The 15882-nt window shown below is 42.8% G+C and overlaps 1 protein-coding gene across 1 annotated transcript in view; it reads right to left on the bottom strand.

The window, feature by feature from the left end:
- Ica1 (islet cell autoantigen 1) overlaps positions 1-15882 on the bottom strand; it is a 131600-nt gene that overhangs the window by 12157 nt on the left and 103561 nt on the right. The window contains exons 9-13 of the mRNA XM_051177120.1: positions 15534-15628; positions 13571-13623; positions 10994-11056; positions 10861-10899; positions 1453-1722 (exon numbers count right to left, since the gene is read on the bottom strand). Coding sequence (XP_051033077.1) covers positions 1453-1722; positions 10861-10899; positions 10994-11056; positions 13571-13623; positions 15534-15628 — 520 coding nt within the window. The remainder of the gene's footprint in view (positions 1-1452; positions 1723-10860; positions 10900-10993; positions 11057-13570; positions 13624-15533; positions 15629-15882) is intronic.

Genomic DNA, 15882 nt, shown 5'->3' with positions numbered 1-15882 from the left:
CTCCCTGGAGCAGCAGGACACCCAGGCCTTCAAAGCTGCAGGCCTTGTAAGGATCATTGGCTGCACAGCCCTTGGGACAACAGAACCTCACAGAGTGGGCTGAGGATCTGGGCTCTGGGACCTCCCAGGCCTGTCAGGTCTCTCCTACAAGAGGGTTAGGGTAAAGGTCAAGAGAGCTAACAGGCTTGCTCACTGGGCTTCACCCAGAGTGAGAGGATAAAGCCAGGGGCGAAACTCAGAGAGCAGAACATTTCTAGCACTCTCTCTACCTAGTCTTAAGTCCATACCTGCTAATACATGAGGCAGCTGCAAAAAGAAAAGAAAAACAAAACAAAACAAACAAACAAACCCAAAGGATTCAAAGAGAAAACACAACAGAAAAGGCCTTTTTTTCCTGTCTTGCCCACCAGCTCCTGTATGAATGATCTCATTTCCCAAGACCTATACTTGCAATAGCTCGTAATTACTTAATCATTCCTACCTGCCATTTCTTCTCCACCTTAAGTGCCAGATAAACATGTTGTTTATTAAGGAGATAGCTTAAGTTCGTAGAAAAAAAAAACCAAAAGAATCTGAACATTTCTTAGCATGAATAATTTCTATCTTCATGATTTATGTAACACGAGGGAGAAAAAAATTCACAAGAGGAGATGCTTTCCTTCCCAAGACCAGTTTAGAAACCCAAGGCTGAGCTTTGGTTTTGCACTCTGAATCATTGTGGGGGACACGCCAGCAATGCTCAGCCAGCATGCGGCTGATGCTGAGCCCCCTAGTGCACCCTGAACCCTTCCGAGGGAAGCACTTTTGATCAGGGTGGAAACTTTGTCTGCTCTGAGGCTACGATGGGGGTTTACTCTGTGTGCTGTAGTCAGAACAGGAACTACTGAATTGGAGCACACATGAGGTCGGGACAGGTCAAGGTGTAGAGAGAGCAAGAACAAGTGTAACACGCAGGAAGAGACTCTTAGTACTCCAAAGGAGGGCATGTTTACAGGAATATAGGCAGGAAATCTCATGGACATATATGGGAGATGCAGGCACAGGCAGTCAGGCATAGCTAGGTCATAGGACTTTAACTGCAAAGGCAAGTTACATGCATGCCACAAAACTGCCTTAAATCCAGGCGAGAAAGTAAGGTCGAGTACTTCCTTTCACTCTCCTAAGAAAGTACCGAGAGAGTGAAAAAAATTATGAAAAACAGTTGATCCACTGAGCCTGATACTACTTAAAGTTGGGATGTGATTTGGAGATTTCAGTTAAAAAGTCATTTGATACATATAAAAAAAAAATACTACCACTAATAATAAAATTTAAAAAATATTGGCTATAAAATAAAACTACAGAAAGCATACTCAGACAAAACCTCAAAGAACAAAAAAACTTTTGTATTAAGGGGGGGGGGAGGAATGAACAAGCAAAACAACACAAGTTTCGAGTCATTGTGATACCCACCTTGGAGAGAAGCTTGAAGATCTTTCATGTTTTGGTCTAAAAGTTGTGAAGGAAGGAATCCAGGGCCTATCTGGGACTTGGGGTCTGGCTCTCCCTGGGCCCCTACAGGTGCTGGCTCCTTTAGCCGGTCATCTCCAAACACGGCAGCCCACTCTCTGCTGAACTCCCCTTCATCTAGGCAGGAAGCACTGAAGATCTCGTTCAACAGCAGCAGGTCATCCTTGTCCCCACCTTCTGGTTCCGGGGTCCCTGCCATGGGACCAAGGCAAGCTGGGGAAGACAAAAGAGCACAGAGCATATGACTTTTGTGAGCTTGAGCTTCAGGAACAACTACCATGGGGGCTAGACTGGGACAAACTGAATGATGGCCAGGCATAAGAGAGGTAATCAGAATAGAAATGTGTGTCACTACACACTTCATTAACAGGTTTCAGAAGTACATTTTGAATTCCATGTTCCCTTGTTCTCCTTCTTCCAAAGCAAATCCAGTTTTGAGCATTATTAGAATTGCAATGAAATACTTCACACACACACACACACTCTCTCTCTCTTTCTCTTTCTCTCTCTCTCTCACTCAATCTAGGGTTTGTGTTTTCCCTCAACATAAAAGCAGATCTGACAAAACATTCCCCAGGTCTGAAAGGAAGCCAGAACTGGAAGCTGTTGGTGATCTTAGTTCCTTGTTTGTAAGGCTTCCCAAATCTTCCCACACAAACCCTCAATCCATGCTGCCTGGGCTGGAGCAGCAAGCAAACCATGTGGCAGCCTGTCTTGCCACCCAAGCTGGGGAGAAAGCTCACCACACCCTGGCCCAGGGGAACATGTCAGGAGGTGTATCAACACTTAAGACAGATGTCTCTGCAATAACATCTGCAAGAAGCAAAGGAAAGCTGGATCTGGCTTGCCTAAGAGGAGCAGTCAGAGTGACGGAGGGAGGGAGGGAGGTTGTAAGTCCGGGTCTGATGCAGAGGGCTCACTTCATGGGCCTCAGACATAAGCACCGACAGGTGTCAATGAGCCCTAGTCCTGAGCGGATTCTAGGTCCAATCCACCTTCAGCAGACCGTCACTCTCTGAGGGTTCAAAGTGTCATCCCTGAGGTTACAGTAGACATGATATCCTGCTTGGGATGTCAGGAAACTGGGAATACTATACTACTAAAGTCATCAGCCCAGATGACTGTAAAGAGAGAACTATTCTCTTAGATGAACACTGACCAAACACTGAACATTATTTACAAGGAAAAAAGGGGCATGGCTTTCATAAATCCCATGGAAAGCACGTATATATTAAGTGTTGCTTTGTTTGTGGGATCTAATTGCTACTTGCAAACTGAAAACAGTTTTATTATAAGCCATGAAGCAAAGAAAAACCATCATGGTTCCTGCTTTACTGAGCAACACTGAAATTCTGATGACCATGACAAATGAGATTATCAGGTTTTCTGAAAATGTATTCACACATGTCGTGATTAGTAGTTAAGGTTATTGTTTTAAATAAAGCTTCTTTCTGGTCTTTTGCTGGATCTGTTTTCACCCACATGTTACGTAAAGATCTAGAGATTAAGGGGATTTTTTTTTTTTCTTTAATGAACTCAGCAGACTGGCTATAAATCAGGGAGGGGGAAAGTCTAGTAACTCATATCACTGTGGTTTTAAAATAGTGGCAAAACATCACTTTAATCAGACAAGTGCCTAATTTAAGCATTTTTATTGTTTATGTTATCAAAGACGTACATTTCCAGCCAGACATAGCCTGTAGGTGTACTAGGTGAAAAAGACAGCGACTTGGTTCTGGTAAGAAGCTTCCCTGAGGGGCAGGAGCCATCAGGCTGGGCAGGTACGCAAGGCAGGCAGAAAGTATATTATGGCTGCTCTCCTATACCCTGCCATACAGGAAAAAGCTTGAAGAGGTATCAGGAATGGCCCTCAACACAGGTATTTACTTATGAATTCTCTCTTTCAGATTCACTCTCTTTACTTGTGGTTATTTTACAAGTCTCTGTACTTCCTATTTTCTGGTGACATTAGAGTACCCAAACCATTTCTCCTGGTTTCTTTCTGGCCTGGTTGAAACCATATGGTCACTGAGTCAAACCCACTTTAAGTGACACCTATTCAGTTGGACCTTAAGTGAATCTTTTAGCAAGATCTGGTCCTTCGACAGTCATTTCATTTTGATCTATTCAGAAGCCAGGCTTGGGGAGGCGTTGCTTTGGTGATAGTTATCCCACGAAGATTACAGTGACCAGCACAACGACAGACCATAAACATGGAGTCCTCTACACATAAGCCAATTATAAAACTTCCATTTCTTGTTTAGTGTTCAGGCTTTATGTCTTGGTGTTGAGCGTAGATGTTAGTGGCTTCTGCTAACTAGCATCACTTTCCTTTCCTTCAGGTATCTTTTCTTGGGAAGCACTTTCCCACTGTGATCCGTGATCCTGGTGAGATGCCCTCAGCAGACCTCATCACCCGCCACTCCAGGTGTGTGTGTGCCTGAGCAGGTTGAAGTTCTCCATCTCTCAGGCCACAGTGACTGACCAGGGGATGACACGTGCTAGAGGCTTCCCTGTATTAGCTATATGAAAAGTAGATGGAAAAAGACCCATCTTTCTTTGGGATTCTCTGATCCAAAGATGTACATCAGAGGTGTTGGTGAAAACAAAGCCAATATCCAGAGGAAAAAACAACTTAAAGAAGCCAGAAAGGGAATTTTGACAGCACTCAGCCAGCCCCTGGATCTTGCTTGAGCCTACATACCGCTGAACACCCTCAGTTACATGGCTGAGTGTATTTTAAACCTAACTCTTTTCAACATAGGCTTCCATCCTTATAACCAAGTGAATCTGTACCTACCAAACTCAAGCATTTCTGTCACAGAACTGAGTATCAGCTATGGATTCAGGTTTTGCCTCTACTGAAGTTCACCACTGAATGTGGTCTATTATTTAGCATTCTGCTTGTTTACTTATTTTAAAATTTATTATTAAAAAGTCTCGAAGAAAAAAAAAGTCGCAAATAAAAACCCTGGCTATTAAATAGTTAAAGCGGGCTGCACAGTGAACTGTGCTCTTGTAAGAGAACTTATTATGTAGCTAAAAGCAAGGAAACTGGCACTGACTTGAACCATAAAACACAGAAACCTCCTGATTATTACACTGATAATTAAGATGCCTGAAATTACTATGCATAACTTGTCAGAGAAACTTAATTACAAGTCCAAATGGACAGGTTCAGGTCTGCAACCAGACAAGTCGGGACTTGAGAAGTTAAGCTTGTCAGTAGGCCCTGGAGAACTAAGCTCCTCTTATCTTCTTCGGAAACAGTGCCACTCAACCAGAGACAACGAAAACGTGTGGAGATGCCATAATGTCCTTGGGAGAAGCCTGGTCAGAATGTCCACCCACGCAGACCAACAAAACTGCTACTGAGTTGTGGGCCACAACTTCCTTTGGCTCAGAGTCTCCAAATGCCTGTCTCCAATCCAAGTTCTCCAACTCCTGACCACAAATTCTTATCTTATTCTTTGTGGCTGCACACTGGTGAGGCAGCTGCAGCTCCAGGAGATGGCCTCCTACCCTGCACCTTAGCAGACGCCATCCCTGACATCATTCCTTGTTCAAACCCTTGAGCATGCTCCTCCGCACAGCTCAGGTGTAAAGCGGTGGCTCTCCCCATGGTGGCACACAGGGGCTCCAAACACTCTGCTAGTGCGGAAGTGCCATCGGGCCACCTAACTAACCATGCTCCTCTTGGGAAGCCCATAATTTAGCCAGGGTGCTGTTTAATATTGCTTTCCGGCCTGGGAATTTGCTGTTTTGTCTCAATGAGAAGAACCAGTATTTACTTATTTATCAAAGAGGTCTTAGAAACTATTTCCTTGAACACATTTTACAGATGAGGAAAGGTAGACCCGGGTTAGATGACCTGTCCAAAGTCATGTGATTTATTAGTTACAGTCTCTGTCCTGGGAGCCTTGACTCACAAGTCAGGGTTTTCTCTGTGGAAGAGAATTGTCTTTTTTTTTCAGAGCTTAGTTAGGGTCCCCCCTGCCCCCCATATGCTGATAGAGAATTGACTGAGATCTCACACACAAACTAATGTAAGAAGGGTTAGTGAGCACGTGAGGTTTTCTATGGCCAGAATGCTCTTCAAGGTACCAGGCAGACACAGGCAGAAACACACTATATGCCTGCCTTGTTCAACACTCAGAAATAAGAAGCCCGAGGCCTGGGAAACATTCCCTAGAAGAACTGGTCCTGAACCGGTGAGTTCTAGCTTGTAAAAGCTCAAAGGTGGAGGGAACTCGGGTTTACCCAGAGCGTGGAGAACTGGCCACAGCTGGGGTTCAGAAAGTACTTTTGAAGTCATATGGGAGTTCCATGACCTCAGCATAAATTAGGGGCACAGAAGATGGAAATAACTACACAGACAGAAAACGAGAGCACAGGGCAACAAATAGAGAAATGTCACTTGATTTTGCCTTCACCTGTGTGAAACAGGAAGAAGGGTTTCTCCCTGTTCCCCACGCCCCACATAATGACTAATCTTAAAGGCCACAGGCCTGCAGTGACTCTGAAACCCCAAACACCAACACTACCCTCCTATTACCCAAAGGATAGCGGGGGAGGATGGCAGAAAAGCACCTGATACACCATCTAAACAGAAAAACATTTCTTCAGGCTCTGCTAACAGATTGTTCTTGTTTGGATTTCTCCCTTGTTTGAGTATTATTGTTTGGAATTCTCCCTTGTTTGAAAAACTCCCTTCAGGTTTAAAAATAATAATAAATAAAAATCCAAACCGGCACAGGCTGGGATGGCGGTAAGGAGCCATATGTACTTTCTGAAAAAAAAAAAAAAAACCAAAAAACAAAAACAAAAGGATAATCTAAGAATATCAGACCTGAGTAGGCATACACAAAAATACCAGATGTCTAAAACCCTGCCCTAAACTCTAGTATTAGAGTTTATCAACTAATCTCTCTCACAACAGGGCTAGACCAAGTCTTTCCCAATCTCCATAGGAATAATTCCATGTAGAGCACACTACTACACGATTCCAAACATGTATTATTTATTTAGTTTCATTAAGCAGAGTTTTATGTTGCCTACACTGGCCTCAAACTTGTTATGCAGCCAAGGCTGGCTTTGAACTCCTTGAACTTTAATCATCCACCTCCAGAGTGCTGGGATTACAGGTTTGCTGACATACTCCTGCTTTTGGTATTTTATTTTAAAAGTGTATTATTGTTGGGCTGGGGGTGGCTCAGTGGTAGAGCAATTGTGTAACATGTGTAAAGAAAAAGTGTATGCTTATTTTGTGGGGTGACCCAGGTCACCAGCATTTCCCAGAATGCTGAGATGAAGCGAGGAGGAGTATATGAGAGCAGATAAGGAATTCAGCACTTGGTCATTGTATGTCCTGGGGCAAAGCAATCAGTTCTCTCATTTGACTATAAGGATGACTTATAGCCTGGTGACAGTTCAGTGACTCAGGACAAGTTAGGCACCATAGACTAACACATGGTTCTTATAGGTTAAAGGTTCTCACCTAGATCTCTGCTAGCTGCTGCATGGCCTACCTTCATCACACCTGGCCAGAATTTAGAAACACAAGCAGTAACACAGGAAGTAAAGATGACACACACGTGTTTGTAATAAGGACGATACTTTTTGTGTGTGTGTGTGTCTTTGGTAAAGGTTTCATGATAAGATTTAGGGAAGTTGAACTCATCCAATTCTAATCTGCTCTTCCATTGCATCTCTCTGTTCACTAATATGCTATTTCGGGGGAGGGTCCAACTTGAGGCACAAAGACTTCTACACGCTATAATTTGCAAATGAAGGCCACATGTCACGTGTGGTATATGGTGACTTTCAAGAATCTCAGAATGTCACTCGTTTCTTACTGAAATATTTTTATACTGTGTGGGCAAGCATTGGTTTTTCTATTACTTTATCATTTAGCAGAAGAACACAGAGCTTGGGGTGGAGCTTCCCAGTCTTATAAATCCCAGTCCTTGGATTAAGTGCTTTTTATTTCCTCACGCCTAATGTTTTGCATATTATAGTCAGCATTTTAAGTCAGAATTTAGGAGGCAGGTTTGAAATGGCATGCATTTTGAAGTAAACAGAGCAGCAGGCATTTTCTTCTTTAGTCACCACAAGTTTTCTGTATGTTGAGAGCCTCTTTATACTTGTGGTTTTAGAGCTGATACCACCCAGTGGGATGAGAACATGGAGGCCGAGAGTGGAGAGCATCACTCAGGCCCACGGAAGGGTTCTGTGGGATAGCAGTGATAAAGGGACAGGGTGGCTTATGTGATACTGCATTTGATTGGGAAGATCTACAATTCCCTCTTTCTGACAGAGAACCAGTACTTGTATTAGGGAAGAGCACACCCAGCTTCATCTTTAGACCTAGAAGCAACGGAGGCATGAAACTTGCTTTCAATAAGTAGATGTCAATCTTCATCCAATGGGCCCTGGCATACGAGGGAGCCTGTGAAAGCCGGCGGACATAATAGGTAGTGGCATTCAATTCTGTGAAACAAAGCTAGCTTTGGGGTTAAGGTTGTAGCAGTCTATCAAAATAAATAATAAACACACACACAAAAAAAGCAACTTTCTATGACATCTATTTTTACCCCTTGTAAAGGAAGAGGAAGCAAACACATGGATTCCCATTTTCTGTGTTTGATCACAGATTTCAGAGGCTGGGGCAGAGGAGAGGCACTCTGTCGTCAAAATGTAGTGTGTGCCCATGTACAGAAATGGGGTGAGATTTTAAAATATAATATCATATTATATTATATACTAGTGCAAATATGTTACCTATTTAAGAGTCAATGCTACTAAAATAATAGAATTAAAGAGAGTTGTAAACAAAGAAAAAACCAGATGCTGGGGTTGGGAGGAATATCAATCCATCAAAATAAGGTGGAGCATGCATATGATTATGAAAACACTTATTAAACGTTAAGCGCTGTTGAAACTAGGCGGTATATACTTAGGGCTGGTTATGCTATCCTCATCTCATTTTGGTAAGATTAAAATATCTCAGTACTCCAAATTAATTTGCAAAGGATATTTTTTTATTGCACTAAAATGTTTTATTCTTAAACCCGAGGGGGAAAATCCTTAGAAAAATGGGAGCTATGTATGGCAACCCACACTAACGCTTTCCTCATTCATTTCATGACTTGGTATGGTTTCTACATGCAATATTTTGTAGTCGAACAAATAAAGCTGGCCTGAAGATCAGAGTACAGAGATAAGCCACTAGTTAGCCACACATCTAGTTAAGAGATAAGCCATTAGTTAGTCACATGCACACTAAGCCACTCGTTAGCCATAGAGGACAGGCAGTGGTGGCCACACCTTTAATTCCAGCACTTGGGAGACAGAGGCAGACAGATCTATGTGAGTTCAAGGCCACCCTGGGCTTCACAAGATTGAATCAGCCTAAAAGAGAAACAGAGCTCACACCTTTGATCCCAGCACTTGGGACGGCACAGCACTACAGAGTAATGTCAGGCGCGAGTGCTGTGTGGTCTGCAGTTTGGTGGAGAATACTGCAGTCTGTAGTCACACTGAGGACAGGCCCACCCTGTTTTGGTCTGTGCCTTGGTAGAGGTAAGAACTCTCTAGTGGCTTGGCTGCTTTTGCTTTTCTGATCTTCTGTTTGAACCCCAATATCTGTCTCTGGGCTTTTATTATTTGTGCTACAGGTTTCTGGTTTACTAATCTCAAATGATTTTGATGAAATACTGTATAGCATGATGCCTTCAGTAAGACATTAATAAGGCAAGGAGACTTCCACCTTTGGGTCTGTATTCCCAAACCCTGGGAAATTCATTATTACAAGAGTGTTCTTCTCTAATACTCTGATACTCTGTGGATTCAGTCCACACCTTGCTGTTGGGGTTTTTGTTTTGGTTTTTTTTTTTTTTTGGAGACAGGGTTTCTCTGTGTAGCTTTGGAGCCTGTTTTGGAACTCTGTTCTGTAGTCCAGGTTGGCCTCAAACTCATGGAGATCCGTCTGCCTCTGCCTCCCGAGTGCTGGGATTAAAGACATGCGCCACCACCACCCGGCTTGATGTTGAGTTTTCACTTGACTAGACTGAGAGCTACTTAGGAAATGATTAGTACACCTCTGGGGATATCTGTGTTTCAGAGAAAACTAGACCATGTGGGCTTTGACTTAATCAAGTTGACTCACTGACCGATTCAAACTTTAAGTAGACAATTAGGAGGTGGAGGAACCATGGAAGGACTGAGTTGTAGGAAGTGGCTGGCTGGGGGCCTGTCTTGGTGCTGGTTCCTTCCTGTTACTATGCTTTTGGGTCTCTATGAAGTGTGCAGCCTTTTTCCACCCTGCCCTTCCTCCATGATGTTTCTGCCTCACCACAGAGTTAAAAAGCCCGCAGACCATGGACTGGAACTATGAACCAAGATAAACATTTCTTCCTTTAAACTGTTCCTCTCAAGCATCTGTCACAACAACGACATACAGTCTGAGTTGAATCATACCCTGGTTAACTGAGGTTCACAGGGTGGCTCGGGTCAGTTTCTATGCTGTAAGAAACCTGTATAATCACGGCAGAATGCCAACCTTCAGGTCAAGAGATGGTCTGATGTTTGGCTCAGAGTCTCGGGGGCATTTTGGACTCTTAGTAAATCATTAAAAGGAAATCTTTGTTTGGATGAAAAGCAAAGGCTAGGATTATGCTAAAACTACTCAGTTTTCTTAGGTCACTCAGTACCATAAGTATGGTCTACATTCAGGGTCCTGGACTCTCTCTTAGGTGGCTATTTGGTAGTCAACATAAAATGTCTAAATCTGGTGGACTTGGTTTATTAAGTTTCAATGAACATATAGCATAGTATACCATCTAAAGAACATCCCTAATCCTCATTTGTCAACTAGCCATCATTCCAAGAGTATCCCTACATCAGGAACCATAAAATAGCCTTTTCATAACTGAGTTACATTCCTGACCATTACCTGATAAGGCTACTGTGTCTGGGTCCATTTTACAGGCAAGAACAACTGAGGCTCACACAGTTTGTATATGAAGCAAATTACTCAAGGTCATTGATGGGAGGATCAAAATCCAAAATCCACATGTATCTCATTTGGAAAGTTACCTTTTCTGTTACAACACAGTACCTTCACTATAATTTTCAGCTTTAAAAGTGTTGTCTAATTAAATAATAATAACCTACATATTATATATTGCTTGAGCATAGGTAATGTAATTATAATGGCTATCACCTAAATTTTCTTGTTTATGACTGTAAAGCTATTAAGAAGATAACTATTGAATTTTCTTGAACCAAAGAGAGAGAAAGAGAACTTAAAAATTTAATGAATTATAAAGTCCAAAGAATATGTAATCCTACCTTCTTCAGGTTTCATGTCTAATAGTTCATCTATTGGTCCTTAAGAGAAGAGAAAGAAAATTATCAGTTAATTCCATTTCCTTGGGAGTTTGAGTAAATTATTAAAACTGGAAAGCCTTTTTTTTTAGATTACCTGGGCATGTATCAGGTACAGAGCTTTTGTCTATAGAAGACAAGAAACTTTTGCCATCTTCAGCTGAAATACAACATATGCAATTGGTTATGACCAGCCCACAGTGGTGCATTTTCATATACTGTGTGTGAGTTTAAGTACACTGTCAGAAAGAATAATCTAGACATTCATGCAAAACAGTGGTCCTCAGTTTACCTTTTACTTCAGCTGCTGGCTCTCAGTGAATTTAAATTTGAGACTGTGATTTAAATTCCAAATTTAAATTTCCAATTTCCAATGAATTTCTGTTTTGTTTGTTAGATAACCATACAATACTCTACTATACTGAGCTATTTTCCACCCATGGAAAAATGAATGACTGAAGCAACTGACTATTACTTGGTATCACTAACAAATTTTAAGCTAAAATGAAAAACAGAATATTGAATTCTTAATAAAGGACCCTGTATTCTCTAATTCTAAGGGTAACTGCAGGACAGTAAAAAGACCAGTTGAGGCTAAGGGCATATTTGGTGGGTAAGGAGATAAGTAGCGACAGAGGCTTGGAAGCACCTAATATTTTGTATGACACTTCAACGGAAGAAACAGGTCATTTCATATTTATAGCACCCACTGAATATAGAACACGGGACGAGAACATTATGCCAACTGTGGACGTTGGGTGGCAAGGCTGGTATCGGATGTTGACAGTGAAAAGTAGTACATGTGGCCACAAAGGCACATGGGAAACCTCTGCGCCTTGAACTCAGTTATGCTGTGAACTAACTGTGGCTCACAATAAGCAATAAAGTGTGGGCATACATGCGTGCTCCCAGACATGACAGGACAGCCTCAAACTCAGTTAGCTCATGTGCTCGCCAGACCGTCTATAAGATTCCAGAATAAAGGACAGATGCCACTTCATTATACTGGATTCACAATCTCAAAATACTGTGCAAATATCACACCCAATTAAATTATATAAGGGAAGAGAAAATTGGCGTTTTCTTCTCTACAGTCACATACTATACAAATCTATGTAAGTTATATAGGTTTGAAGCTTTTATATGAATATAATAAATTGGAGTTTACACTTTTCTAAAGAACTAAATATGTTCTACTCTGTGACCTTGATTCCCACACAATATTGATGGTTCGTGCCATATGTTCATAGAGGGGCACTGAGATCCTAGATCAATCCAGACAGCTTTTCCAGGGTGACAAAATAAGGCCTAGCCTCTTCCACTACTAACTTTTCCTCAGACCCTGGAATGTTCTGATGTCACCTGGTTCATTCTTTCACGCAGGCTCTATCTTTTCCTGTGACAAGTCTTACAATGGCAAATGGCTTTAGCTTGTCCCCCGACTACCTCCATTAAGCGAGACCTCGGTAACACACACCCAGAATGTGGCCCTTCTCCTCAGAAGCTCTCACCAACATTGCTACAGTTGGCAATGGGAGCAGTTGCTACCATTTGCTTCCCTGTTGATTGGGAGTCTCTTTCCAGGAAGGTCTGGCTGTGTGTGGTGGCTAATGCTTGCTGGCTTAGCTCCGTTCTGTAGAAGCGGTGCTATTAAACACCTCTGAAGTAAAAACCGTATGAAGATGACCTTTAATTCCTTTCCAATGCTCTTGCCTCTGCCTCCCAAGCATGGAAGGATTCTAGAGGCATGTATCACCACTCCTACCTGGCTTTTTTGTTGTTGTTGTTGTTTCCTATTTTCTACTGCAAAGCAGATTGAAAACAGAAAAGAAAGGAGTAAAGGGGTGTGTGTGGGGGGTGGCAAATGGTTAGAAAAGTAGGAAGGAAGAGAGCCAGGGTGAAAGAGAACGAAAGGAAAGTTCTAGGACTTGCTTTGTACATCTTTCCTAGGCAGGCTTCCCTAGCCTCACTCTAGGCAAAGAAGATGGGCGGGCCCGTGACTTTTGTTATCTACATAACATCTTTAGTGACCTATATAATGTAAACCACCTTTCCGTCTATGAAGATTTTAACTCCTGGTGAAGGGTTTAGCATTGTGACATACTGATTTTTGCCATAATTTCCCATACTCTGTGCCTTTCTGGTAAGGAGCCACCAGCAAATATGGCAGCAGCGCAGGAGCCAGAGACAGCAGAGTGCCACCTCCCAATGTGCAGAGCCTCCTCCTGAGGTAGGCTCCAGTTTACCTTGAGGGAGCTGGCACCACTTCTTAATGTGGTCCGAGGAGTCATTTGGGAGGGCAAAGTCTGAGCTCTCCTGCCTCCAGTAATGGGGAATGCTCACAAATTACCACTGACCACACTGGGGATGTACTATCAAGCTGCACTAAGACCTGGAGCTAGGGCTACTCAGGGCAGTTTGGGAATCGGAGGGTGCTGTGCTGACATCATGCAAGATGGTAGTTTCTGGCTCAAGCTACACTAAATCTCTTGGTACTGCTAACATCACATCACTAACATCTAGACTACAGGAAGCAAATTAATAGTCTTTTTTTTTTTTTTTTAAGAAGGAAAAGAAAGCAGCCAAGAGGTAATTTACCAAAAAGAGAAACAAGTTGGTGGTTGTGCATTATAGCAGGGTCTCTGAAGCAATTTAAATGGAAATTAAACCTTACCCTGACAAGTAGAGGATTCTTTGTGCTGGTTCTCATCTTCCAAAGAAATTAATCTTAAAGTAAAAAGAAAGCTGGATTACACAATTCTGTAAATTTATGTTTCTTTGGTGTAATATCTATTCCTTCACTTACAACAACCCACCCTTACCCACACATAACAGAGGAAGAGAGAGGGAGAAACAGAGAGAGGGGGGTCATTTGTATGGCATCTATGTTCTGAGGAAGAAATGGCACTGATTGCCTTTTGTAACATTCTAAGCATCTTCATCCCTGGGCATAGCTTGACCATAAGACATATACTCTGCCCATTTTGATGGGCAGTTAGGGATAACTGCAATGCAGTCACATAGTTACCACTATGAAAAGCTACAGAAAGCAATGGCTAGGCAATGCTTAATCCTGATTGCTGGTCTTAGGAGAGGGTAAACTACACAGAAGGCTGAGGGAGACATAACTGCTCATCAGAATAGGCTAGTCCCGTGACTGTACAGGCAGACTCTTTACTACCCTTACACTCAGTTGGTGCTTGCTAGCTTTTATCTGCTATTTCTGAACAAAATTCCTTCTAATTTTTCACTTTTCACTGTCAATTTTAAATAGTGACTGATATGTAGGCATTGGTGGTAAAAGCCTTTAATTCCAGCACTCGGGAGGCAGAGGCAGAGGCAGAGGCAGGCAGATCTCTGTGAGTTTGAGCCCAGCCTGGTCTACAGAGCTAGTTCCAGGACAGGCTCTAAAGCAACACAGGAAAAAAAAACCCCAAAACCAGTGACTCAGTGACTGGTAAGCACTCAAAGAAGAAGTACTAAGACTTGAGATACCTGAATTAGTGAAAGTCAACATGTGTAGTTATCCTCTGAGTAAAGCTTAATGCTGTAATGGGACTGCATTCACTTATATGATAAAGAGTTCTGTGGGACTTACTATGGTCTAGCGTCTAATGGGGTTCCCATAGTACTGTACCCTCCCCAAGCCACAATCCATCCTCTATACAATGTGGACATGGGTAAAGTGAATACACAGAGAATCAGTGTGCAAAGGAGTTCCTACTTTGGCTAACATGCAGCAGGCATTCACTAGATGCCCTTGCCAGGGGGCAATTGTGCAGAGCAGAACCACACCACAGCCTACAGTCTGTTCAACTATGAAAACTTGTCTGTGTTCTGCACCAGAGAAATTTTCCAGGTTTTTTTTTTTTTTCAAATTAAAAAGGGGCTAATGTTGGAAGCAAATATTTCTATGGCACTAAAAACATATCCAAAACCTTCTTAGGACTACAGTAAAAATGTCAGCCTGTCTAGCCATAAAGCTGACATCTAAACTTTGGAGGTGTGTAGACAGGGAATAGGATGAGGGAATGATGGTTCCTGTGCTTTCCCGGGTTAGCCAGTCCAGAGCAACTGCATTTGACAGGCTGTTCATCTCCGTAGATGATGTCACACGTTCAGAGTTCCTTCTCCCTGGGTCAGATTAGGAAACATGCCATTTGCACTGCAAATTCACTTCCGTGTTTCTAAATGGTGGAAGGTGAGACACGGAGGCAGAGGAAACACTTCCTGTACTCTGGGCTATCTATCCTCTGCTTCACAGACTTCACAGACGGGAGCAGAAAGTCCGAGCCGTGAGAGGAAAAAGCCACAATCCCACTCATTTTTAGATTACACTCATGGCTAAGCAATTTCATAAGCTATAGACTTCTAGAAGAGAAAAGGTGGGGGGATTTCCATCTAGGGGATCTTGTGAACGTCGAAGACAATGGATAGGGTCAGAAAACAGAAAGCTTGGAGCTGGCAGCACAGGGAGGGACACCTGTCTTTCCCAGCCTTCAAACTCCTCACAAGGTAGGAGGGTGGTGAGGACATGGTGACCCCTGTGTGGCCTCTTCTGGGCTTGGCTGTGAGGACTGCACTACTTCACCTGTGAGACGGATGCACATGTCAAGATGAAGGGGCCTGGGACTTACTGCCTCGGTTCCTGCACAGCCTCCGGGTTTTCCCTCCGCGGCATGCTCTTTTTCCCTTCTTTCTCAATGAGCTTTTTCATAGGGTCTTGTAAGCTCTTCATCATGAGCCACAGGTAGAAAGGAAGAAATAGAAGAAGAAAGAAAGGAAGGAAGAAGGAAAGAAAGAAGGGAAGAAAGAAAGGAAAAGAACGTTAAGGTAAATATCCCCTTGCCATCCATGCATATAACCACACCCGGGGCCAGAGGTTTGCAGAGGCTGTGCCGCTCAAGTGGACACAGGTACAGTTTTCTGTGGTAAGGCAACAATGTCCTCAGACTGATCCAAGAACTACAGCTTACAAGGGAGGGT

This window comes from Phodopus roborovskii, unplaced genomic scaffold (genome assembly GCF_943737965.1).
Source record: "Phodopus roborovskii unplaced genomic scaffold, PHOROB, whole genome shotgun sequence".
NCBI lineage: Eukaryota > Metazoa > Chordata > Mammalia > Rodentia > Cricetidae > Phodopus > Phodopus roborovskii.
Note: the sequence above shows the minus strand (reverse complement) of the source record. Positions and strands in the feature narration are given on the sequence as shown.